The 24,766-nt window shown below is 35.9% G+C and overlaps 1 protein-coding gene across 3 annotated transcripts; it reads right to left on the bottom strand.

Moving 5' to 3' along the window:
• Positions 1–398: 398 nt before the first annotated feature.
• On the bottom strand, positions 399–24,127 carry LOC121249148 (probable LRR receptor-like serine/threonine-protein kinase At1g07650). 3 transcript variants are annotated; one of them, XM_041147848.1, is made up of 25 exons: positions 23,883–24,127; positions 23,331–23,505; positions 15,638–15,721; positions 15,428–15,496; positions 15,267–15,338; positions 13,612–13,683; positions 13,441–13,512; positions 13,013–13,084; positions 12,869–12,940; positions 12,710–12,781; positions 12,559–12,630; positions 10,251–10,322; positions 10,100–10,165; positions 9,749–9,814; positions 9,634–9,669; positions 9,464–9,522; positions 8,543–8,674; positions 8,292–8,455; positions 7,999–8,194; positions 7,331–7,471; positions 5,799–5,917; positions 2,337–2,547; positions 1,998–2,238; positions 1,517–1,667; positions 399–980 (listed from the first exon to the last, which is right to left on the bottom strand). In XM_041147848.1, the coding sequence occupies exons 1-25, from the start codon at positions 23,998–24,000 to the stop codon at positions 609–611; spliced, it is 2,976 nt and encodes a 991-aa protein (XP_041003782.1). In that variant the 5' UTR covers positions 24,001–24,127; the 3' UTR covers positions 399–608. The 3 variants fall into 3 exon arrangements, with proteins under 3 accessions (XP_041003782.1, XP_041003780.1, XP_041003781.1); XM_041147846.1 differs by having other exon boundaries at positions 8,292–8,674; positions 23,883–24,126; XM_041147847.1 differs by having other exon boundaries at positions 8,292–8,674; positions 15,638–15,709; positions 23,883–24,125.
• Positions 24,128–24,766: the final 639 nt, after the last annotated feature.

Below are 24,766 nucleotides of genomic sequence, written 5' to 3' on the forward strand. Positions count from 1 at the left end.
CAATATCTTTTTGATGGATTGAATGGTGGAGCTATGAGTATTGGGACTCAAATTCGGCCTAGATTCTTCAAGATGCACTTTTTGCCCCAAGCAGACCATCTACTTATTCAGAAAAATTGAAATGGCATGAGCTCCCCCTCTGATAGTTCTTTAAAAAATAATTAGGTTATCAGCAAATGGCAAGTATGAAATGGATAGATCTCCTAGACTGATACAAATACCTTGCAGTTTCCCATTTTTAAAAAAGATGTAAGCTACCTCTGTATACTCATTCTACTGCTGCATCTACACACCTAAGTTGTCAGGATATCAAATAAATTGAACTAATACAAAACAAGTTTCAATTGTAGGTGACTTATATACGTGGAAATATCTACTTCTAACAAAAGCAAGCAAAATTACATAAATCTGTCACTACAAATTATAGTGTTCTTCTTAATATCATGGCTTTGCCATGGTTTAAATATGTTACTCGTGCCAAATATTCTAAGTGCTTCCAAGATATATAGCCTATATAATGTATTTTGATCAGACACCCCCATCTGTGGAAGATGGTCATTAAAAATCACCTAGTTTCTTTATAATCAAGTGCTATTATGATACAAATGTTACTCATCCGATTTAATTGAACTAGCTCTTAAAAGATCACCCGTCTCTCCTAATTCAATATATGAACAAGAGGAATTGGTACATAGACCATCAATACTCATGCTATGGGTGCTGCTTGGATTCTGCCAGAAGTTATCCCTTACTATCTTATATTTGGAATTAACGGCTGGATCAGAACGTAAGTCTTCAACGGTAGTTGCTCCTTCAAGCATGCTCACAACTTGGGACATTGTAGGCCTAAGAGTTGGGGATGCATTGGTGCACAAGAGAGCCACATTTAGCATCACTATGGCCTCCTCTGATGAATATTCTAATCCCAACTCTGGATCAACCAACTCCAATAAACTGCCTCTCTCTTGCAGAACATAGGCCTAGAAGAAACCCCAAATCAACCGAAAAAAAAGGTTACCCTCAGAAAATTGTTACTAATTCAACATAAGGACATCACACCGTGTTAGGGCATCATTTGGAATTTAAGAATTAAAACAACCTGGCATAATAATAAGTAAGCAGACAATAACAATGAAATCAAGCAGCCAAAATTCAATGATTAGAAAGGAGGGAGAGAGACACGCCAACCAAGAATAAACTATATCAATTATAACCTATAAAGAACATAATTAATCGAAAGATTTGTGAATCATTAATGTAAGAGTTATCAGAAACTTTAGAATCATTTGTAATATTAGGAATTTATTGGATAATTAGCTAATTATTTGACAATGCGTGGTAAAATCAGGCAGGGTATTCTTTTAAAAGAATATATGTATATATATATATATATATATTACTTTGACGTATTTGCAACACCGATGATGGTTTGAATGTTTAGATGGGTGAAAACTTTAACTAAATAACACGCCTTCAAAGAACAAAAAGTAAAGAAATTCTGAGCAATTTGAATTACCCAATCCAGAAGATAAACAAATTCTTCCTTTGGACGATAATTTGTGTTGCTCTTTCCACTGACAATTTCTAATGCAACAACTCCGAAGCTATAAACATCTGCTTTATTGGTCAAGTAACCCCGCATTGCATATTCGGGAGCCATATAACCACTGTATAATAAAACAACACAACCAATTATTATGCAAAACAAGTTGTTTGAATCTTAAACTGTGACATATATGGTATCAAGTTTGAGGGCAAAGATGTTCAAGGGCAATGTATTTTGGGATTGGAAGCTATAAGTACATGCAACCAAGAAATTCTCTTCAATTATGACCAAGCAATTTGAGGAAACCATGAATAGTCTGTGTCTGCTTAGATGATAGCATCTCTTTTATTATCCCTGACAAGTACAGATGAGTAAATAACTTCTTACAAGTTTTCGGCTTTGCTCTGAAAAAGAAGAATGTTAACCTCTATATTCTTATTAAAGCACTTACATAGTTCCTGCAACCCTGGTGCTGATGTGGGTTTTGTCGTCTTCAGTTAGCTTTGCCAAACCAAAATCAGAAATTTTAGCATTGTAATCTTCATCAAGCAATACATTGCTTGTCTTTATATCCCTATGAACAATTTTTAACCTCGACTCCTCGTGTAGGTAGGCCAAACCTCTAGCAATACCTATGCATATTTTCTGCCTGGTAGGCCAGTCCAGTTTCAATCTGCGTATTGTGTCCTTTCCTGGTTAAAATATAAGTTAAATTAAATTTTCCAAGCCTTTTATGACTAACAGCTGTATTGTATGCGACATAATGTCATAGATGGTAGAAAGTGCTCACCAAAAAGTGCACGAGATAGACAATTATTTTCCATGTACTCGTAAATCAGCAATAACTGGTTTCCTTCAATGCAGCATCCATACAACTTTACAAGATTTGGATGTTGTAGTGCAGATATCAGTCCAATTTCATTCACAAATTCTCGATTTCCTTGCTTAGATTTTGAGGAGAGTTGCTTCACTGCAATTACAGTCCCATCTGATAACACACCCTATATCAGAAAGAAGAGACCTGATATTAGACTTAGCATTAACAAATGATAACCATGGAATTAGCTTCCGAAATTTCATAACACTAGAGTATCATAAGTCCATGTCTACTCCTTTTACAATGATATTTTACAGCTTTTGAGCCCTGATGCCTATTAGCTTTTAATGTCATCAAATCATCAGTGTTTAATTGGAGTCAATAAATCATTGTGAAAAGCACTTCTAAATTCTTTGGGAGATGGAATAGCTCTAATGAACAGATCTCCTTGAAATCTTTCAAAAGTTGAAGTTGGACAATGATTGTAGCTACAAAAGTTAAAATTTTGAAATCAAAATTTCATAACACTAGAGTGCTGAAACAAGTAAAGTATTATTAGGCATTTGTAGCTACAATCCCCTAGTCGTACAGTTTGACATAAATTTTGGTTTTGGAAATTGAGGAAGAAAACAAGTTAAAGAGGTAACGCCCTGAGTTTTTGTGGAGTTTTCATTTTAGGAAATCTAGGGTTTCTCTAAAATTAGGGTTTCTACTTTTATAAGGTAGTTACGGTAAGGATATGAACTTAGGCTTTTAAACCCGTGTCTATTGTTTGAGGAATAATTAGTGTGTAAATAGGATTGGACCTTGAATGGTGGACTTAGATTTCAAAGGAATAGATGCTGGCTCATTAGGACCTATAAGGAGGCCCGGCCCATGAAATGGTAGGCAAACCCATGGATTTTCTTTGCCAAAGCCCACAACTAGCCCATGAAATTCAGCCCACACATACCATACCCGAATCCTGCCTATCTTCATGCACAAAAACCATGGTAGCTAAAAGTCCACCCTCACCCAAGAACCTCCATACACATCTTCTTCTCCATGTATGATACCAATTGCTTCTCTTTAAAAACATGACCTACATGTCCACCCTCTCTATTTCCTGCCCATTATCAAAAGCACTACCGCTCTAGATCTTCCCTGCCACACACAAGCTCTTGCAGCAAGGTTAAAGCCAACTCAACCCAGCCGCACCGTGCACAAGCCAGCCACTGAACCCAAGTTTCTATTTTAGGTAACTCTCTTCCCTGCTTCATAGATAGAGCACATGGGTTAGCAGTAGATTAAGGTATGAATAGGCATACAATATGGGCCACGTGTTAAGTATAGATGTGATGTTAGGTTGATTGCAACATATGGGGCTCACTAGGATTGAACATGGGCAGATGCATCAAGGTAATAGCAATAGGAATTTATATGTTTAAGTGTTGCTATGCAATCATTAAAATATATACGATTATGGACTGCATATGTGATAGGAGGAGACAAATTGGGTGTATTGATATTAACACAAGAAGGTAAATAGTACATAGGGGATTTACTAAGTGAACATAGGATTGCTGCCATTTGAGTGGATTAGCATATGCTTCAGCTATGAATTGAAGGAATAACTTGTTTAATAAAACAAGATAGGCTTTGATGGTTAGTTTAAATACAGGAGGATCCAATTGATGGTCACAGGTAAATGCTTATAAGTTAGGTTTCACGATCTTGTTGCTGTTTCAAGCAAAATAGGTAGTGTAAAGGTTTTGTGAGGTGACACGATTGTTACAGAAGGATGATTAATATGGATACCATGGAGTCATGATGTTAGGTCATGATTTTTTAAGGAGTCATTAAGGGTTAATAGCCATATGACACAAGTTGGTATACTAAGTTGTGTTAGAAGTAGCATATAATAGTGTGATTGATCTTAAAGGAGTAGTTCTATGACATGAACTGATATGCAAGGCTTATGTTAAAGGTTATATAGGAGGACATGATTAGGTTAAATAAATGGTTGAAAGGTCATGAGTAGGCTCACTTGGCAAGGCTCTAGATTTAAATTGATTATGCACTTGAGTAGATTTTAATGTAATGGCGTGCTTATATATAGCTGCCTATTGATGTACGCGTGGTTAACTGCGTAAGGTGAATATTTGCATAAAGTTTGAGGTAAGTAACCGTGATACCCTTCTTACTCTTTATGTAAAAAAGATGTTATTTTGCAAAACTAGACTACATGTATGTGTTTTAAATGATATCTGTATAAGCCTATTCTTTGGTAACCCATTTTACATGTACCCTCTTCTTATTATTATGATGCAAAATTTGAATGAAATGGATGTTTCAGGTTACCTATGTATATATTTAGTATCACTATGTATTAAATGAATGAAAGACAAGGAAAGGAAGAGCATAATGTAAAGGAAAATAATACAAACGAAGCAGACAGTTAATGAATGACTGCATGAGGTAAATGTTTTAATAAAAAGGGCCATGGCCCATGACAGAGGAAATGGTGCCAGAATTGAAGGGCAGATTGCAACGCCGGAATGCATCGCTAACAGTGCACCTAGTGATGGTCATTCTTGTGGAAGGCTAGTTTCTTACCCATTAGCTCCGAAAAGAGCCAATATAGCATAGATTCCTATCCCTAACTGTTGGAAAGTTTCCAAATTTATCCAGTCAACTCTCCCTGGATTATAGGAGAAATTTCTGTAATTATATAAATATTCTTAGGAGATATCTAGGAGATATTCTTAGGAGATATTCTAGGAGATTTGTTAGCAATTGTTGTACTTTCCTTTTGTTATTCTTTCCTTTCGGCTTATCCTTGTAGACTATAAGACATACAGATTGTACCTTATTTTAAAAAATAAGAAATACTATTCCAATTCTTCTCCACTTCTAGATGACACTGGGGTAATGATGTGTAGAGGCCATATACAGTTTAAAGCAATGCTGTCACATAATGTGACTATGAATGTTATTTCATGATGGAAAACCTATTTCCCTATATGGCTACTGTATGAGATAGTTCCTAACTAAGTATTCGACTCATTTTTGTTTTAATTGTGTGAATGTCCCAGGTAATAATCAATGTGAGGAAAATGCTGCAAGACAGGACTTGGTTCAGGGAGAAGATTTATGAGGCCTGGTTATTTATGGAAGATCTTAGTTCATGTTTTCATCTTATTAATAAGTTATTAGCAAAAGATTTTTTTCTAGTTTTGGAATCTTTTATACTTGGATCTTAAGAAAAAAATTTTAATGTGTGTAGCATTCCAACCCTCATATTTTTCTAAAACTAGTATATTCTTAAACCCTAGAGGAATAGGGGTGTTACACAAAAGTTTCACAATTGTCTGTTGTATAAATATTTGAAGTCAGTCATATACATCTACGTAGTTGCAATAGAATGGATCTCATACAAGAGAATCATAAAATTACCTTGTAAACTGACCCAAAACCACCTTCCCCAAGTTTGTTTGCTGGATTGAAGTTCTCGGTGGCAGCTCTGATCTGTCGTAATGTAAATAATCCTGTTTGCAGGTCGATACCTCTAAGCTCTGTCCAGAATACAGTATCGAATGTCAATAGAGAGAAGATACCACAATCAATCTGTTTTGTTATATTCTTTTGCGAATTAATTATCAGTGTTGAAAAGGGAAAAAGAGAAACACAAGATAAGTTTGAACTTTCAAGAGCACCCATGGAATATGGACACCTTACAGTAGATACGAAAGTAGAGACTATGCTGTTTGACTTTTTTTCATTCTCAAAGTTAACATAAAACCCGTGACAAAGTAAGTCAACCCAATTTTCTAGAAAAATCATGGGAATGAAAATTGTGACTAACATTTTAAGACAATTTTCATATACAGGAAAAAAAAAACATTTTAATTTTGATCTTTAAGGTTGTGATACCCCATATGATAAGGATAAGGGTGGGTGGTGTATGGGATCCCACGTTACTTGGGAAGGATAAGTTCTCGCTCTTTATAAGTTTCTATTAGGGCGTTATAAACGGTATCAGAGCCTATCCTCACCAGAAATGTGAGACTTGAGCCGTGCCACCTACGACGGACTGGCCCAACGAGGACGTCGGGAATTTAAAGGGGGTAGATTGTGATACCCCATATGATAAGAATAAGGGCGGGTGGTGTATAAGATCCTACATTATTTGGGAAAGATAAGTTCTTGCTCTTTATAAGGCTTCAATGGGACTCCAATTGTATTATTGACTAGTCTTTTTAGAGTATAGGCCATGTAGTTTGGGTCTTCAATTGGGGCATTTCAAAGGCAACTTATCGATATGTTAAAACATGGATTTGTAAAGATTGTCTAAAGTCATGCTAGTCAGGACTGTCTTGTGCTTGACCCGGTTCTGCTAGAGTATGATTCAAGGAGACAGCCAACTTGCATTGAATGTTGCTTCAAAAGGAAAAGAAAAAAGATGAATTTGAACTTTCATGACCATATGTGGAATATGGACACATTCTATCAGATACACAAGTCAAAACTATGCTAATAGCTTTTTCTCATGAATTTAACATACACCGTGCAAGTACTGAAGTAAGTGATCTCACTTTTCTCAAAAAGTCATGATAATGAAAATTGTTGGTGAAATTTTAAGACTGCCTGCATATGCAGGAAAGACAAAAAAATATTTCTTTTTTAATTTTTCAGTGCAACTAAATGCACTCAAATGATAAGTTATGACAGATTTTTAAGGACTGTTTACAGTCAAGCGAATGTGGACTGCCTTATGCTTGACCTGGTTGTGCTGGTCGGTATGATTTATAGAAGCCTAAGGGGAATGAAGTAATTTCCATTTGACCCATTTGAAACTGGAGATGGTGAAACTGTGATGTGATGCACTAAATGTTGAGTGAATTACACTCTGATTACGTGGGGTGCAATTTTGATTTAGAGATGCTAATAAACAAAGATCTCACTAAGGATAGAAAAAATGTTCATACCTTTGTTTGCAGAGCCATTGTCTCCCATCCAGCCTTTCCTCCACATTACAAATAGGGCGAGAAGACCGAGAAGGACTACTGCAGCCACAACCACTATTATCAAATGATCTTTGTTGTCACCATCTGATGGAGGTTCAAAATCTGGAAGACAGGAATTACTTCAAGTCAACAAAATGAAAGGAAAAAAAAAAGAAACTCAATCCAGTTAAAGGCAGATGGGAATGACCTAGTCTTATAAGCAAATCCCAAACTCATTGGGCTTTACTTTTGGTTACATATCAATATTCATTTGATAACAGCTGAATTGTTCAAATTCAAACTTCTTTTTTTTCCAATTTAGCATCATTTTTATGTCATCAAAGAATTTTACTTTTGACCTTTCTATAACTAAATCTTTTCATCCTATTTTAACATATTTTGCTTTCTACTAAGGTTAGCAAACAACCTTTTTTTGCTTCCTTGCATGCAATGCATTTAACTCAGTAAGGAACTTTTAGGAGGTAAACTATTACCTTTGCTACAATTTTTTAAACAAAATCCTTAGGCAGAAGCATTTTTAAAAGCTTCACAACAACCTCTCTCACATTCTCACTCTCAGAATTGTGCTGTTTAAGTAAGAGGCAATATAGAAATGTACCTTGAAGAATTTAGAGCTTATAATTACTTACTAGGGTCTACTGATATAGCTGATATTAGAGGACCATACTCTCCTCTATCAGGGATGCCTGTTGTCCCTTTTCCAGCCCAGTAAAAGTGGATCTTTAATGTACCGCTTGTGACAACCGCAGTAAATGACTTTATAAGTGGCTTACCAGCTCCACCTGCCTCATCTTCTATATTGAAATTTTCCAATACCAACTTGTCCTGTATCAAAACATATGGTAAGGATTGTACTCATTTGTTTACAATCTGGACTGGAGAAAGTTTCTTTCTCAGTCGGTGCGTATTGAAGTTTTCTTACCTGCATGTAGACATTAAATATGCGTTTCCCAAGGCTGTTAAATGATCTATCATTTGTGAAAATAATCTCTGCAAAATGAAGTTTAACAGTGTAGTTCCCATTCATGAGACAGAGTCCGTAGTATGTCAGAGAGAGGGGAGAAGCACGTGCTGTTGTGTAGAGTTCTGAATCAGGAACAGATACATTGGAAAGTGCAGAGGTGTTGGTTCCAATGTAGATATCTGCATCTACATCATTGTCCATGAAGTTACCGGTGCTGCTGAAAGCCCAGTTCTGACCCAAGTAAAACATCGAAGCGCCTCTTTGTTCTCTATCTGCTTCATATTTGGTGCCATTGACACTGGCTTCCTTACCACCACAATTAATGTGCAACAAGTAATGACCTATTTAAGTTTGGATAGTTAGGGGAAATGCTCAAATAGTATCTTTTCAAACATCATAGCAGTACACATTGGAAGATAGGCTTACCTCAGGACTCAGTACATCATATTCATTGTGCATCGCCATCTTCAGGTACAAAAGATGAGTGTTTCTAAATTATTTATTGAATTGACTCACCCTATACCTGATGGCTAATTTTATCTTTTTCTCGTTCTTTTTCTTTCCTAGGGAATAGACGCATTGTTACTTATATTCTGCATAGTATAACAAAAGGTTCAAGTTACATATTTCAAGCTTACTCCAAGGACTGAAGCAATTTACTCCATTCATATCACTGATAATAAAATCCCACAAAATCTAAAAATTGAAATCTGAATCTTTTATGTAGTTGTAAGTTATAATGAGCAAATGGGATGCAATATATACTTCTTACTTTCTTTACTAAGAATTGCGCCTCTATACCGCTCTCCAACCTTGCAAGAAATATTTCACTGAACAATAGTTACCTCTTTCTTGCTGTATATGTTGTCTAAGAAGAAGGAAAAACTTGGCATAAACAATATTAAGTACAGGTTTTATTTCAAATAGTTACATTTTTAATTGTTCCACCAGGCCTCTTCCCAAGTAGGCACCCTAAAATCCTAATTTTCCTTCCTTTTTCTTTGGGGGTGGGTGGGGGAGGGGGTAGTTGAGGATTTATTTACTAAATTCATGTAGGTGTGGATCCATAAAATTAATGTTACAAAAATTGCCCCAAAAAAAGGAATTCAGTTCTAGATCGAGAAACTTACGCTCATTATTCACAGCTGGACATGGGAAATTCCTTTTTAGGCATGGATGAATTCTACTTCTACAACAGATGGAAGAGATGTTTGAGCTTTATATCTTAAAAACAAACACGTCAATCTGAAGCTAATATTCCAAAACTGCAACAATTGACAATTGTTGAACAAAATCTTACAACTTATCTTCTGCCGAGTAGCTCTCCACTAGGTTTCTGCAAAATCGAATCAAATAGTTGTTGTCGCTATACATTGTTGATGGCAAAATAAAACATAAGAGAAGAAAATACTCACACACTCCCACGTGGACATTCTACCGGACTCGAGCTCTCCCAAGTGAAGTTATTGTAAGAGACATCCCTATATCAAATATCAAGGAATGAGAAAATAATCCTGTTTTTTCATATGTAGCTGCTGCAAGCTTTGTGTTTCTTAAAGTTAGAATCAGAGGATCAAAGTTCATAAAGAAAGTAGTATTATAAGTTTTCCATGGTGCATCATACTTTTCAATAAATATTACATGGTGCTCCAAATGCAACCAGATCCAAGTGGAACCAAACAATTATCGAAATGTATCTTTGTTTCTATTAAAAGCTTACAAAGGGGAGATGGAAATGTGAAAACAAGAGTCAAGGAATTACATACGCATTCTTGTTTCTTCCTAGGAGCCATCCAGGTATGCTTCCAGTGAGCCTGTTTCCTGTCAAATAGCTAGGACAAAGCAACATGCATATCTTAAATGATAGCATTACCAAGGTTGTAAACAGAAAATTTTCTTAATTGGGAATTCACGTACATGAGATCTACATCATCAAGTTGAACAAAGGACAATGGAATTTCACCAGTTAAGCCGTTAAAGCTGAGGTCTCTATATTAATAAAGGAAAGTGGATATTAGTTTCTACCAAAAAAAACAAAAAAGAAATATCAAATCTTTATATATACATTTGAATAAGTCATGAATAATGGAGTGCGGGAATGTTAACTACAACAATTATGCAATTGTGTAATTGTGCAAACTTCACCAACAAAAGAAAATCTTATAACCTTCTGTCATATTAGTTTCATTTGAATGATAGAAGAACTTTAAAATCCATACCATGTCATATTCTAGGTATCACAAGAGGAAAGCATTTTTCAATTAGAAAGATACTGTAATTCTTGTTTGAGGCTGGTCTGAAAAATTCCTTGTATTTTCACTTCTCCACCTCTTCAGGAGAAAAGACAAATAATAATAATCATGAAATGTTAGAAATTAGTTATGAGACAAAACTAGAGGATAAAAGAAGCATCTAAAATACCTACCTAAAGAATGTTGGGTTTACATCCTATGATGTAAAAGGGCATAACTTCCAAAACAAAATTCAGGCAGAATATGCTTATCATAACTAACTTACATTTATATAAAGCTTTCGCAAACTAAAATAGTCTAAAGACTCTAAACTCTCGCTTGTCCATGGGATTTCATTTGGGTACTTCTTTTTCCTTGGAATAAAACTAGAAAAGAAGTCCCTCCTGCCTGCTATCATTGTTAGATTTTTTAAAAATCTGCATGCCATGCAATGAACAAACTTGTTTCCAGCCTTTCCACACACTCTTCAAAACTGAATACTTAAATTTATCTTTTTTTTTTCTGATAAGTAAGAAGTAATTTTATTAGAGATGACTGCACAGTTAGTATACAGCAGAAAACACCTAAATACATTCTAGAAAACAGAAAGTGGCGAGAGAAAATCATGAATAGAAGCTCCATTAATCACTAAAGCAGAAAACCAAAACAAGAAAGAGTGCACAAAGAAATTCCAGAATTGCTCCAAAGTACGCTCGTTGTCATTAAAACACCGCTCATTCCTTTCCATCCAAATGCACCACATAAGACACAAAGGAACCATCTTCCAAGCCGCATCCATTTGAGAACAACCATGGAGCCCATTCCAACACGCAAGAAGATCAACCTCTCTCAAAGCATCACTCAAGCCAAACTGATTCTACAAAAAATGCCATACCACAAAGCTCTTGCCACCTCACAATACAAGAGTAGATGATCCACGGTTTCCCCATTCTTTCTACACATGAAACACCAATCCATACCTATAGTACCCCGCTTCCTTAAATATCGAACGTCAAAATTTTCCCAAGAGAGGCAGTCCAAGATTTTTCTGTTAAGAATCCAACAATATTAAATATTGTTGGATTCTGAACTATGATTCTCAGCAATAGAGAAAACAAAGTTTTTGGATTCATTGAGGTTTTTAGCCTCCTTGGTAGGGTAGTTTTGTATTTCTAAATAATAATGATAAAAACATTTATTGATATGCAACATTATGTTCCTAAGAATGCAATAAGAAACTACCTATAAAAATATGAATGAAATAAGAAACTAAATCTAATAAACCTATAGTACCATTTTCATATGAGACTTTTATTTGATATTTCCTGTCCAAATCCAAATCAAATAACATAGCTCAATCAAATAATAATTCCCATATTAACAATAACAATTGATAAGAGTTGCTCTTTTTTCCTATATTATTGATAAAAGTTACTTGATTGTGTCATGTATGATGTGTGCATTTGGAGGGGAAGAACTTATTGGAGCATCAAGATTGCAAAAGGGTGATGGAGGAGCTTTTCCATGATTCACTTGATATTTTCCGAATTCTTCTGTTTCTAGTTTTCAGGACTTTCCTGCTCTCTTTCCTTTTGATGTTTTGGTGCTCCTTTTTCCATGTGTACGTCGGTAGCATCCTCATAGCTTTTGATTAAAGAAAATCCTTGATAAACTTTTATTTGATATCTTCTTTCCTAATCCAAGTCAAACAACCTAACCTAATCAAATAACGATTATCTACTTGTTGACAACAACCATCGATATCAGTTACTGGCTTGATAACAATAGCTACTGATAACAATTGACTATGGCTGACTCACTCAATGACTAATAATATTGTGCAGCGAGAATCAAGTGGATGATCAAAACCATTCATAATCACCTTCTAACATCATATAGCAACCTATCTTCCATGAATTCTTTATTAATTGAGGTTTCCCAAGAGAACGTGGAAAATTGAGAAGGTCCTCAGAGCCATCTCTTGAACTACTTACAAAATTTTAAGTTTTTCCATATATCCAATATATCCAGGGATCTCTCCATAAATTTGGCACTTCCTCAGTATCCTGCATCACAACATTGAAGTTACTAAAAGTATAATTTCAGAGTATGAGAAGAATAAATCACATAGGGAATTCAACTGACATCGTCTTCATGGATTCCATATTACTCAATGGTGGGAAAGTAGATCGTTGACCTTTTAAGTCAGTTATCCTCCTAAAATCATAGAAGAACATAAACAATTACTCGTATGTTCAATTTTTTTAAAACGAGGAAATATATGATGCGGTAGTACATTCATACAGATCACTTAAGCTTCTTAAGGCAGAAATGCTTGATGGTATTGGCCCCTCGAGAAAGCAACCCCCCATATGCCTGATAGATAATGCGTTTGTGATCAATAGGAGCATACACTATGATGCAGTAAGCTAGACGGTGGAAACTTACAGTTTCTTAATCTGTGTCCAATTACCAATGAAATCAGGTATCTTTCCAGAAAAATTATTGTCGCTTACCCTCCTAAAACGTATCATAGAAACTAACATAAGAAGTCATTCTGGCAAACATCATTGTTTCAGGCACACACTAAATATCAAGCTTCAAGGAATAACATAAGAAATAATTGAATCAATTATAACATCCAATAACGCTGTATGGTAGGTAGTAATCATGAAATATCGAACAAAGATTTGTATTGAGTAAAAGCTAATAGTTATAATTTGTTTACTATATATCATTGGCACTATGACAAGTTTCTAATGCACAGCTAGAAAGAACTTGTTGTTCATATATATGGCTTACTTGTCTTGTCCAGCCTGGTATTATGACACTGGGTTAAAAAATATATCATGAATTTAATGAAGATGCTCACTCACATATCAGTCAAGTTGGTTAACTTGGCAAGCTCAATTGGCAGTTCTCCTGTAAAAGCATTTGAGGACAGGATACTGCAAAAAGATAATAAAGGAGACAAAAGTATTACCTTATGGGAATCATTAAGGTCTATTTTAATGATTAATGTAGTGAAGAAGGTGATGAAGATTTACAGTTTTTGTAAATTGATCAACTTTCCAATTTCGGGTGGAATGGGTCCTGAGAATCTGTTTACCTCAATGCTCCTGTAAATGAATAAATTTCTAATAATTTAGAAAAAGCATCTGAATATTGTTTGAAGCCATTTATAGAGCTGGAAAAGTTAAAGTAGTTATGCAAAGCCCCCATTTAAATAGAGTGGGTTGACAGGTTCTGCAGATGAATCTTGTGTGGCTCAATTCCATTACGAGTCATCTTTTTTTTAACTTTAAATCCCGCAGTAAAGAATTCTAATATAATATCATAAAATGTTATAAAAATTGCAAATGGATTGATGGATTGTTTCACGTTAGCCTTGATAAATTGATCGGATAGGCCTTTATTACAGCTGACATAGAAAGGTCACAAAAATTGAAGGTGATTCAGTGTTAGAGACCCAAGTCTACTGTGCACAAAACCCAAAACAGTTACACCTTAACTATAATGACTTGTGTGATTGCATCTTTTTTTTTTATAATTAATAAAAATTTCATTAAAAGGTAGAAAGGTGCAATCCAAATACAGAAGACATGTATTAAGTGATTACCTATCTGGAAAGAGAATAAATTACAAGAAAATCTGGTAAATTAAGCCATTGAAGTCTATAGAAGCTGTCGAGCTGAGTAGAGTATTCTGAAAGAAAGTATTGAGCTCATTGTCTGTTCACGATCCTCAAAACAACTTTAGTTTCTTTCTCTCCAAATACACCACACGAGGCAAGTAGCCCTCTCCCCGAAACAAAAGGTCAACTATTCTTTTGGACATGACCCATACCAAACCAACCTATCTGAAAAAATAAATCACCTACAAAAGTCATATCCGAGTATCTAGGGTCTTTAAATTTGGGTTTTTTTTTTTTTTTTTGGGTAGATTAGTTTCGAAATTTGAGCTGTTGTTTCATTGTTTGAAGGTTTAGAATTAGATAAATGCTTGGTCCACAAAAAGAATTACAAACAGTTATTTTATAAATTGACGTGGCTTGATATGGTAGGTCATATTATAAATCTCTTTTTATTTTGGGGTAGATCAACAAATCATATCAAATCACCTCAGGTTATAAGGTTTCATTTTGTAAGTTTGTTCAAAAACCTTACACTTTTCTTAGAATTAATTTATTTAAGTACTGGTTTGTATAACAGGCAAGTTGATGATACTTGCCTAATTGGGTCTAGTATAGGAAAAGAAAAACTTATCAAAACAGGGATGGGCACTAACCCAGGAATTTCAGCATTATAGATTCCTAAATCAAAGGATGCCATAACCTAATTTGAAACCAACACAAAGGAAGCTTCCTAGAAGCCCTAAAATGCAATTTGCTTCGACCTTTACACAGCCCAAGAAAACACTAATTTATCTTATAATAAGGACTCTTAAGGCCCAATCAATCTCAACAATGTGTCTCTTCCTCAAATTACCCAAAGAAATTGCATAATATCACATACTACTCCTCTTTTCTATAAAACATAGTTTATAAAACGATAATTTGATAATTTTGTAACACATATGATCATAAGCAGATTCCATTATTGTTGTGAAATGGTGCAAGTCTAACCTTAATCATCAACTCGTAATAATTGTGACATAAATAAATCGTGAATATGAAAGTAATCAAAGAATGATTCCAACATACAAGTTTTTGAGAGTGGTGATCCAGGTGAGAACTGTTGGGAAGGGACCTGACAAGCTGTTCCCCATTAGAGAGCTGCGTATACAATTAACAAAACATGTAACTTCCAACTAAGATACTTTTCTTACGTGGTAACAGATTGAAAACTGGGAGAGGGTGCTTACAGCTCGACCAAGTGCATGGTAGCCCATTGGGGAGGTATTGAACCAGTGAGGTAGTTTCGACTGAGATCTCTGTGCAAAATCAAGTGCTTGGAATTAGCCAGTGGTGATCCACTATTCACATGGTAGAACGCATGGAAGCTTAAAAAAGACGAAACAATTGTAAATGGTTACTTAGTTCAAATTAGAGGAGAATGCTGCTTTTTTGCTTACAATTGTTTGAGGTAGTGAAGCTTGGAAAACTCTGGTGGCAGAGTACTCGATAGATTTTGCGCCTTCAAAGCTCTGCATATATCTTTAAAGCAAATTAGATGAACATGGCATTCATAACAACAGAACCATTCTACATCTGGAATCCAGAAGGTGTTGTATCAAAACCACCCAAAATCACACCCAAACACAAGATAGAGATAATATGTAAGTGGTTCGGCAACTTATCTATGTAGCTGTAACAGTAGATTTCAAAGTGTTTGTACAAAATATACAAACTCCAACAAGATTATCTCTATCTCTACAAATGGCCCACTTCTATGTCCCACACAAATACTATTTCGTTTACAAATGATCTCCTTTTATAGGAGAAGCCTCAAGAGACAAACAAACGTCAAAAGTGGCTGTAAGAGAGACAAACTTGATATTTTGGAGACAATTTTGATATTTAGAGACAAGCCTGATATTTGGAGACAAGCCTGATATTGGAGCAGCTATCCAAGACTGTTGAGGAGCTACTGTTCACACTTGGGTTGATTTTTAACAATCACCCCCTCCACCCATGTGTGTCATATTAAGCTACTGCAAACTGCTGCTTCCTCCAAATGATTTCACCCCCTTGTTTGAAATACTCGTTATATCTGCCATGAGAGATTTCAGCTACCAAATGTGCCCTAAGGTACCAACGCACCCGAAGGTGCTCAGCAGTGTGAGATATTGATCAATTCCAAACAGTGTTGGAATTTGATCCCTGTGACGACTTTTGTCAGCATATCTGTTGGATTGTCTTCAGTGCCAATCTTCTGAAGTAGAATGTCCCCTTCATCTAATATCTCACGTATGAAGTGAAAGCGGACATCTATATGCTTTGTTCGAGAATGATACACTTGATTCTTGGCCAAATAAATTGCACTCTGACTGTCACAGTAAACAGTAACATCTTGCTGTTTAAAGCCCAAATCTGTTACCAATCCCTGCAACCAAATGGCTTCTTTCACAGCTTCTGTCACAGCCATGTATTCAGCCTCTGTTGAGGATAGTGCAATTATAGACTGCAAAATAGATTGCCAACTAACTGGTCCTCCAGCCATAGTGAACACATATCCAGTTGTCGATCGTCTTTTGTCAAGATCACCAGCATAGTCTGAGTCAACATATCCAGTTACTAGACTATCTTCACTCTTTTCGAACTTCAAACCAAGATCTACGGTCCCTAGATTGTACAGTAGAATCCATTTAGCCGCATGCCAATGTGTCTTTCCAGGATTATGCATATAACGGGTGACTAAGCTGACGGCCTGGGAGATGTCAGGTCATGTACACACCATGGCATACATCAAGCTTCCTACAACACTTGCATACGGGACATTTTTCACGTAGTCCCGCTCTTCATCACTTTTAGGAGACTATAATGCACTGAGTTTGAAATATAGGGCCATTGGAGTACTTACAGGTTTCGTCTTCGTGTTCATGTTGAAACGTTATAGTACTCTCTCCAGATACTGCTTCTGAGTAAGGTGAACTGTGTTTTTCACCCTATCTCTATTAATCTCCATCCCCAATATTCTTCGTGCTTCTCCTAGATCTTTCATTTCAAATTCTTGACTCAATTGAGCTTTCAATCGATCTATCTCTACCTTGCTTTTACATGCAATCAACATGTCATCTACATATAAAAGCAAATATATGAAAGATCCATCTGCAAGTTGTTTGAAATACACATAGTGATCGTATTGGCAACGAGTGTATTTCAAGTCAATCATGAAGCGGTCGACACCTTTGTACCACTACCGAGGTGACTGCTTCAAACCATAGAGAGATTTCTTCAGATTGCAAACCAATTTTTCTTTACCAGCTTCTTTAAAACCTTCCGGTTGAGACATATAAATCTCCTCCTCCAGATCACCATGTAAGAAAGCCGTCTTCACGTCAAGCTGGGTTAACTCAAGATCATATTGTGCAACCAAAGCTAGCAATATCCGAATGGATGAATGTTTAACAACAGGAGAAAATACCTCACTATAGTCAATTCCCTCTATCTGAGTGTAGCCCTTGGCTACCAATCTAGCTTTGAATCGCACTCGATCTTTAGCAGCTTGATCATCTTTCTGATTGAAAATCCACTTACAACCAATTGTCTTCTTTCCATTTGGAAGCGGCACAAGCTCCCATGTCTGGTTCTTATGAAGAGACTGCATCTCCTCGCTCATTGCACTTTTCCATTCAGTCTGTTCACTAGACTGTATGGCTTCTTTGTAAGTGGTTGGGATCTGATCTCCTTCAGCTAGAAGTGCATACGTCACAAAGTCTGCATAAGTGCCTCGGGCTAATTTGTTGCAATTGATTCAGGTTGGCTTGGAGATATTGTGACTGGACTATCAACCTCAAGTTGTCCATGCTCTCCATTAGCGACTCCTGATTCTTTTGGCGTAATAAACTTCACCTTCTGTGACTCACAAGGTGATTTGCTATCATGGCTGCCTTCATGGGAGTCTTTATGCTCATGTGACTTGAGCATCTCAGACTTGTTGAATGTAACATCTCTACTGATTATTACATTCTTTGACTCTATGCACCAGAGTCTATACCCTTTTACACCAGTACTAAAGCCTAAGAATTTTACTTTCTTAGCTCTAGGATCAAGCTTACTTTCTTTAGTATGATAGTAAGCTGGACATCCAAAAATGTGTAAAGAGTCATAATCAGTAGCATGTGTACATTTCCATATTTCAATGGGTGTCTTCCCGCCATTAGCAGCTGCTGGTAGTCGGTTGATGAGGTGGCAAGCATACGTCACAGCTTCAGCCCAAAATTGTTTACTGAATCCAGCATCCAGTAACATACACCGTACTTTCTCTAGCAAAGTACGATTCATCCGTTCTGCCACACCGTTTTGTTGCGGTGTTCCTCGTACAATGAAGTATCTAACAATTCCCTCTTTTCGGCATACTTCCATCAAGGGGTCTAGAGTGTACTCACCTCCATTATCTGATCTGAGCCGCTTTATCTTCCTGCCGGTTTGAGTCTCGATCATCTTCTTCCAATCAAGGAAGATTTTCAATACTTCATCTTTATGCTTCATCGTGTACACCCATACACGACGAGAATAATCATCAATAAATGTTACAAACCAATGCTTACCTCCCAAAGATGCATTCTTGGTAGGTCTCCAAACATCGGAGTGTACATAGTCAAGTATTTCCTATGTACTGTGGACTGCGGTTCCAAACTTGATCCGCGTCTGCTTCCCTAATACACAGTTTTCACAGAAAGACAATTTACCAGTTTTGGCACCTTTGAGTAAGCCTTGCTTTACAAGTGTTTGCAAAGCTTTTTCTTTGGCATGCCCCATACGTATGTGCCAAAGCCTGGTGGTGTCAGCATCGGTCTCATCAAGCTTCTCACAGGCTGTGGAAGCTCTTTCACTAACAGTACTTCCTTGCAAGAAGTACAGATTTCCTTGCCTTGAGCCCTTCATTGTCACCTGAATTCTCATTATCACCTTGAGAATTCTATCTTCTATGGTGATTCTGAATCCCTTTAAATCCAGAGTCCCAAGTAAGATAAGATTCTTTCGCAACTCTGGAACGTATCGAACTTCTGTCAATGTCTTGATAGTTCCATCATGCAGCTTCAGTCGGATGCAACCTATTCCCTGAGTCTTACAAGCATTATTGTTGCCCATAAGTACTGCTCTATCACTCTTTGTGAAGTCAGTAAACCAGTCCTGATTGGGACACATGTGATAGGTACACCCGGAATCCATTATCCATTCATCAGAATGACAAATAAATGATAAACCTGTTAAGGCAAGATCTGCATCTTCATCTCTGTTGGCGACATTGGCTGTGGAGGGTTGGTTCTTCTGTTTCCCCTTCAGCTTGGGACAATCCTTTTTCCAATGCCCTTTGTTGTGACAAAAACCACATTCATCTTTGGCAAGTCTTCTGCTGACTGATGAACCACGTGATGTGGCCCGTGTTCTTGATTGAGAATCCTTCTTTTTTCCTGGATACCTTGACTTCGGTCTCCCTCTTGCTGTAAAGGCTTCATTTGATGTATTTAGCTGTACCTCCTTATCTTTTCTGCGGTACTCATTATTTATCAAAATATTAGATACATCGTTAAAACTAATCTTTTCCTTCCCATACAAAAGTGTGGTAATCAAATGTTCATATGTATTAGGCTAGGAATTTAATAAAAGTAAAGCCTTATCTTCATCTTGGATTTCTACATCCAAGTTTTGTAAATCAGCAAGTATCTGATTGAAACTATTGAAATGTTCTGACATAGACATATCTTCTCGAAATTGGAATCTGAAGAGTTTCTTCTTCAAGTATAAGCGACTTTCAATACTTTTTGTCAAGTATTTTTCTTCCAATTTCCACCAAAGTTCACTTGTTTTTGTCTCTCTCATGACAAAATACTTCTGATCTTTGGCAAGGCACAAACGGATTGTACCACAAGCTTGTCGATTAAGCTTGTCCCAATCCCTCTCCGTCATGTCCTCCGATTTCTCTTCCAACGTAATATCCAACTCTTATTGGATCAAAACGTCCATGACTTCACATTGCCACATACCAAAGTTATTAGTTCCATCGAACTTCTCAACTTCAAATTTGGCATTTAACACCATGGATCTACGCCCAGAGCTACTAACATTTCCAGAGCTCCTATCACCTGCAATTCCTCCTTCTGATTCCATCTAAAAAAAAATTATTTACCTCTAGAAAACGAATTTCAAAATTTCAACGTACGGATGAGTCCGGAATGATCCAAATAGTTGGAAAGCACTATTGGATCGTTGAAATTGGACTCCGAATGGCTTAGATCAAGCCCAAAACAGATCTGAAATTTTGAACGGTCCAGATCGAATAGGAACAGAAGGTGGAGTGCGTGGAGCGCGTGGCAAGAGTGGGGGAGCGTGGGCGTGTGTAACTCACGCGTCATCTTCCTCTGGAGCGCGTGGGGGCGCGTGAGCGAGTGTGGCTCACGCGTCTTCAACCTCTGGTGCGAGTGGGGGCACGTGGGCGCGTGGTCTGCAATCATCTTCAACCTCTGCACGACCAATGGCACATGAATCACACCTTCTGACCTTCTAGGAGCGTGTGTGAGCTCCTCCGATGTCCATTTTCGATGCCGTTTGCGGCAACGTGTTCGTCTTGTCGAGACGAACCCTCTTGGTGTGGTCAAAAGTTGATTTGGATCAACTTAAATTTTCTGGGAAGCGCAAAACCGAAGCTCTGATACCAATTGTTGTATCAAAACCACCCAAAATCACACACAAACACAAGATAGAGATAATATGTAAGTGGTTCAGCAACTTGCCTACGTCCACTGTAGCGGTAACAGTAGATTTCAACGTATTTGTACAAAATATACAAACTCCAACAAGATTATCTCTATCTCTACAAATGGCCCACTTCTATGTCCCACACAGATACTATTTCGTTTATAAATAATCTCCTTTTATAGGAGAAGCCTTAGGAGACAAACAAACATCAAAAGTGGCTGTAAGAGAGACAAACTTGATATTTTAGAGACAAGCCTGATATTTGGAGCAGCTATCCAAGACTGTTGAGGAGCTACTGTTCACACTTGGGTTATTTTTTAACAGAAGCTACAGAAAATAAAGCATCCTTAAAACTATCTTTCACTCATAGGTTTATATTTTGTTTTGAATATTAATTAATAATGCAGGAAAAAGAAGGTTTTTTTGGTAGATTTGATTCGACACATTTCTAATAATGGCAGATGTGTGGATTATTGTATAAAAGTGGAAAAAATAAAGGAAGAAATAAAACCATTAGCAAGTTAAAAGGAATGTCTGATAATGGCAGATGTATGGACTACAGGATCCCTCTCACTGAAGCTTTTTTACCATGTTTTGGATAGTTTTCTTTTCCAAACATCCATGGTCAAAAACTCAAGTTGACTTTCAAAATCACCAAAAAGAAAAAATAAATAAATAACTTCTCCCAAATAAACAATAATACTCTTACGACTCATTTGAATTCATAGATGAGTTGAGATGATTTTAGATGAGTTAAATAAAATATTCTTAGAATATTATTTTTTAATATAATTATTATTTTGGAGATTTGAAAAGATTGAGTTATTTATTATATTTTTTATGAGAATTTAAAAAAATTATAATGATGAGATGAGATGGATTGAGAGTGTTTTTATATTCAAGACAGGCTTAAGAAATAAGAAAAAGTTGGTAGGAATGGAGGAACCCCCATGTGCTGGCAGACTGACCCAAGTAGAAACAAAGAACTCGTATACTTAGCATATACCAAGGAATAGACAGTTTTAATTATTGATTGAATTGATAGGTTAAAAAGAGCATAATCATAATATAGTTGTATGCGTTAATATATAATTTGGTTTCAGACATATTTTCTTCCCAAATTATTACACGTAAAAAAAAAAAAAAAAAAAAAAATAGTCTTACCAAACATCTATGGTCGAAAACTCCCTAGTCAGAGGACTTTAGAACAAATGACAAGGAAAAAAATAAAGAAATTCTCGCAAAGAACCAATAATATCTAAAAAATAAAATAAAATAAAAGAACATGAAGAAGTTTAGTATCGTTTGATGAGTAGGTTCAAAACATGTTCATTGGAACTTCTGTGCGAGACCAAAGCACAACAGCACTAGTGGAATTTCTTGGCCCAACCCAACATCCCCATCCAAAGTCGCTCAACCCAAAAGCGATTTATTTATTTCTCTATTTTCATTCCTAAGGTTGGGTCTTTTTAATCTATATTATTAGGATTGTAAATAATAAATAAATAAAAACCCCAGGTAAATCGGACCAATTCGGTACCAAGTTCAGTCTGATCCGGTACTAATTTTATTTTTCTCAAAATTGGTCAAAATCGGTCCGATTCTCGTTTTCCTTTTTCTAACACCAAACCAGACGGTTCATATATATATATTTTTAATTTTTTATATTGTATAAAATATTTTTTATATGATTTTTCATATTATATATAATTATATATAAAAAAATTTTGTATTATATGATAAATTACTAATTAATATAATATTAAATTTTAAAATCCTACATAAATAACTATATATTATCACTATAGTCTATTGTACTAGTAGTTATATTAATACAATATCACTATATATTATAATATACTATAATATATTATTACTATATTATTATATACTATATAATATACTGAAAAAAATTAGATCGAACCAGACCGGAAGTACCGGTTTAACCAATGCGATACCGGTTCTTTAAATTTCAAAACCAATATATACATGTTCGATTCTAAAATATATTCAGATTCTAAAATATATTCAAACCCGGACCAAACCATTACACCCTTATCTATATAGATAAGTTCACCCATGTGCTTTACCAATCAACAGTTGATACGAGACACTTCCCTTGGTTTTGCCCTCAGCTAAGACAGAACTGAACTGGAAATACGAAAGATGAATTATTTTTCGGTAAAGAATCTAAGACGCCGCATGTGCACGAACTTTATTTTTCGAAACTAATATAGAAATGCAATTTGCCGATAAATTTGTGAAATAAGAGTCCCTAAAGAAAATTAATCATAACAGAAAGATCAGCACGTAAAAGCCTTGGAGAAAACGTTACCACAGAGAGAGAGACAGAGAAGAGATCAGAACAAAATGAGGAAAAGCAATAGAGAATCAGAGATGTACATCTTTACGACATGGCAAGAGGAATTGCCGTTGAAGGTACAGTCGCATGTTACATTGCTTTCAAAGCCTTTTCTTTCACCCAATCTCTGCCAATTCCCTTCTCCACTGCAGGGATCTATCCCAAAATCCCAATCTTTCTTCCCCAGTTTCTCCCCTATCTTCTTAAGTACCTCCACTGCACCAAACAAAACAAACCCAAAGAAGTATCAAGTCACCAGTTTGGCTACCGGGAAAATATAGGAGGAAAAGAAAATCCCTCCCATTAGAATCTTGGATTTTCTTAAGAAACAATCTTCTCCATTCTTTCTTTATTGAGGCAGTATATGAGCATTCAACAATAAGCAACAATAATCTTTTCAGACAAAACAGATGATTAATCATAGGCTGCAATCTTAACTAATTGTAATCCAGATCAGTTGGTAGAGGCTAATGCAACAATTTGGGAATAGCTGAACTGAGTTCATTCAACAATAACCAATGAATTACGAAATTTCTGCTTTCTTTTCTTCGTTTCCCTCCTAAAGGGGTGAAGAAGTTGACAGATTTTGATACCTTCGTCACTGTGAAGTTTAGCGGTGGCTGCCAATCCAAAGGTTGCAAATGATAACATTGTAGTGTAGAAGACGACAAGTGCAAGAAGCAGTTTCGGAATTGCAAAAACAGCTGCCATTGGGAATAAGAATTTGTGTAGAAGCTGAGAATATCAGGCTCAGCTCAGCATTTAAACCAGAGGGAGAGATACTGTAACCCAGTTATATTAGAGGATGAATGTGTCAGGATATGGTTGCCCGAGAATACCGAGGACCGACATTAGTGCGTATGGAAAGGACAAAAATACTTCAAGAAAATGTGGACCACGTTGTGAAATTATGATTACTAGCGTCACGAATTCTAGGATTCACTCAAGCACTGGAAGGGCACCTAGTGAAATTATACAACTATTAAAACTAAAATTTTAGAAAAATAATATTTATAATCATATGCTTACCGAGTGTTGTATAATTATTTTGAAAAAAATAATAAATATAAAATTTATATAAAAAAATTAATTTTTTAATAATAAACTCTACTCTTTTTCAAAACGATTACGCGATTCTTGCGTACTCTATAACTGTATGTAATATTACTTAACGATTGTATCTATTGTCTTATGTATTTAAAGTTTCAACATCATTTTCTAAACCAAAATATTTTAGATATGTTTGAATACGAAGCCTTTCATCTCAACTAATTTTATTTTATCTCAATATCTAAACACTATAAATATAAATATTTTTTAATTTTAAATTTTTAACTTTTTCATATAATCATAACAACTCATTATTCAAATGAGACCTTATTGCTTACCGATTGTAAGAGTACAAAAGATGACTAAAGATGTTATGAATTTAGCTTCAAAGCAAATCTCTGCTAGGATGAATTTTGAGTATATTTGA

This window comes from Juglans microcarpa x Juglans regia, chromosome 2D (assembly GCF_004785595.1).
Source record: "Juglans microcarpa x Juglans regia isolate MS1-56 chromosome 2D, Jm3101_v1.0, whole genome shotgun sequence".
Taxonomy (NCBI): domain Eukaryota; kingdom Viridiplantae; phylum Streptophyta; class Magnoliopsida; order Fagales; family Juglandaceae; genus Juglans; species Juglans microcarpa x Juglans regia.

What these genes read in the sequence shown, in the direction of transcription:
- LOC121249148 (XM_041147846.1), bottom strand. Translation starts at nt 24,000, where the DNA reads ATGGCAGCTGTTTTTGCAATTCCGAAACTGCTTCTTGCACTTGTCGTC. An exon ending in TAAACTTCACAGTGACGAAG is followed by an intron (nt 23,506 to 23,882) that starts GTATCAAAATCT and finishes TGTTTGGTGCAG; the next exon opens with TGGAGGTACTTAAGAAGATA. An exon ending in TATTTAATGTCTACATGCAG is followed by an intron (nt 8,195 to 8,291) that starts GTAAGAAAACTT and finishes GTTTTGATACAG; the next exon opens with GACAAGTTGGTATTGGAAAA.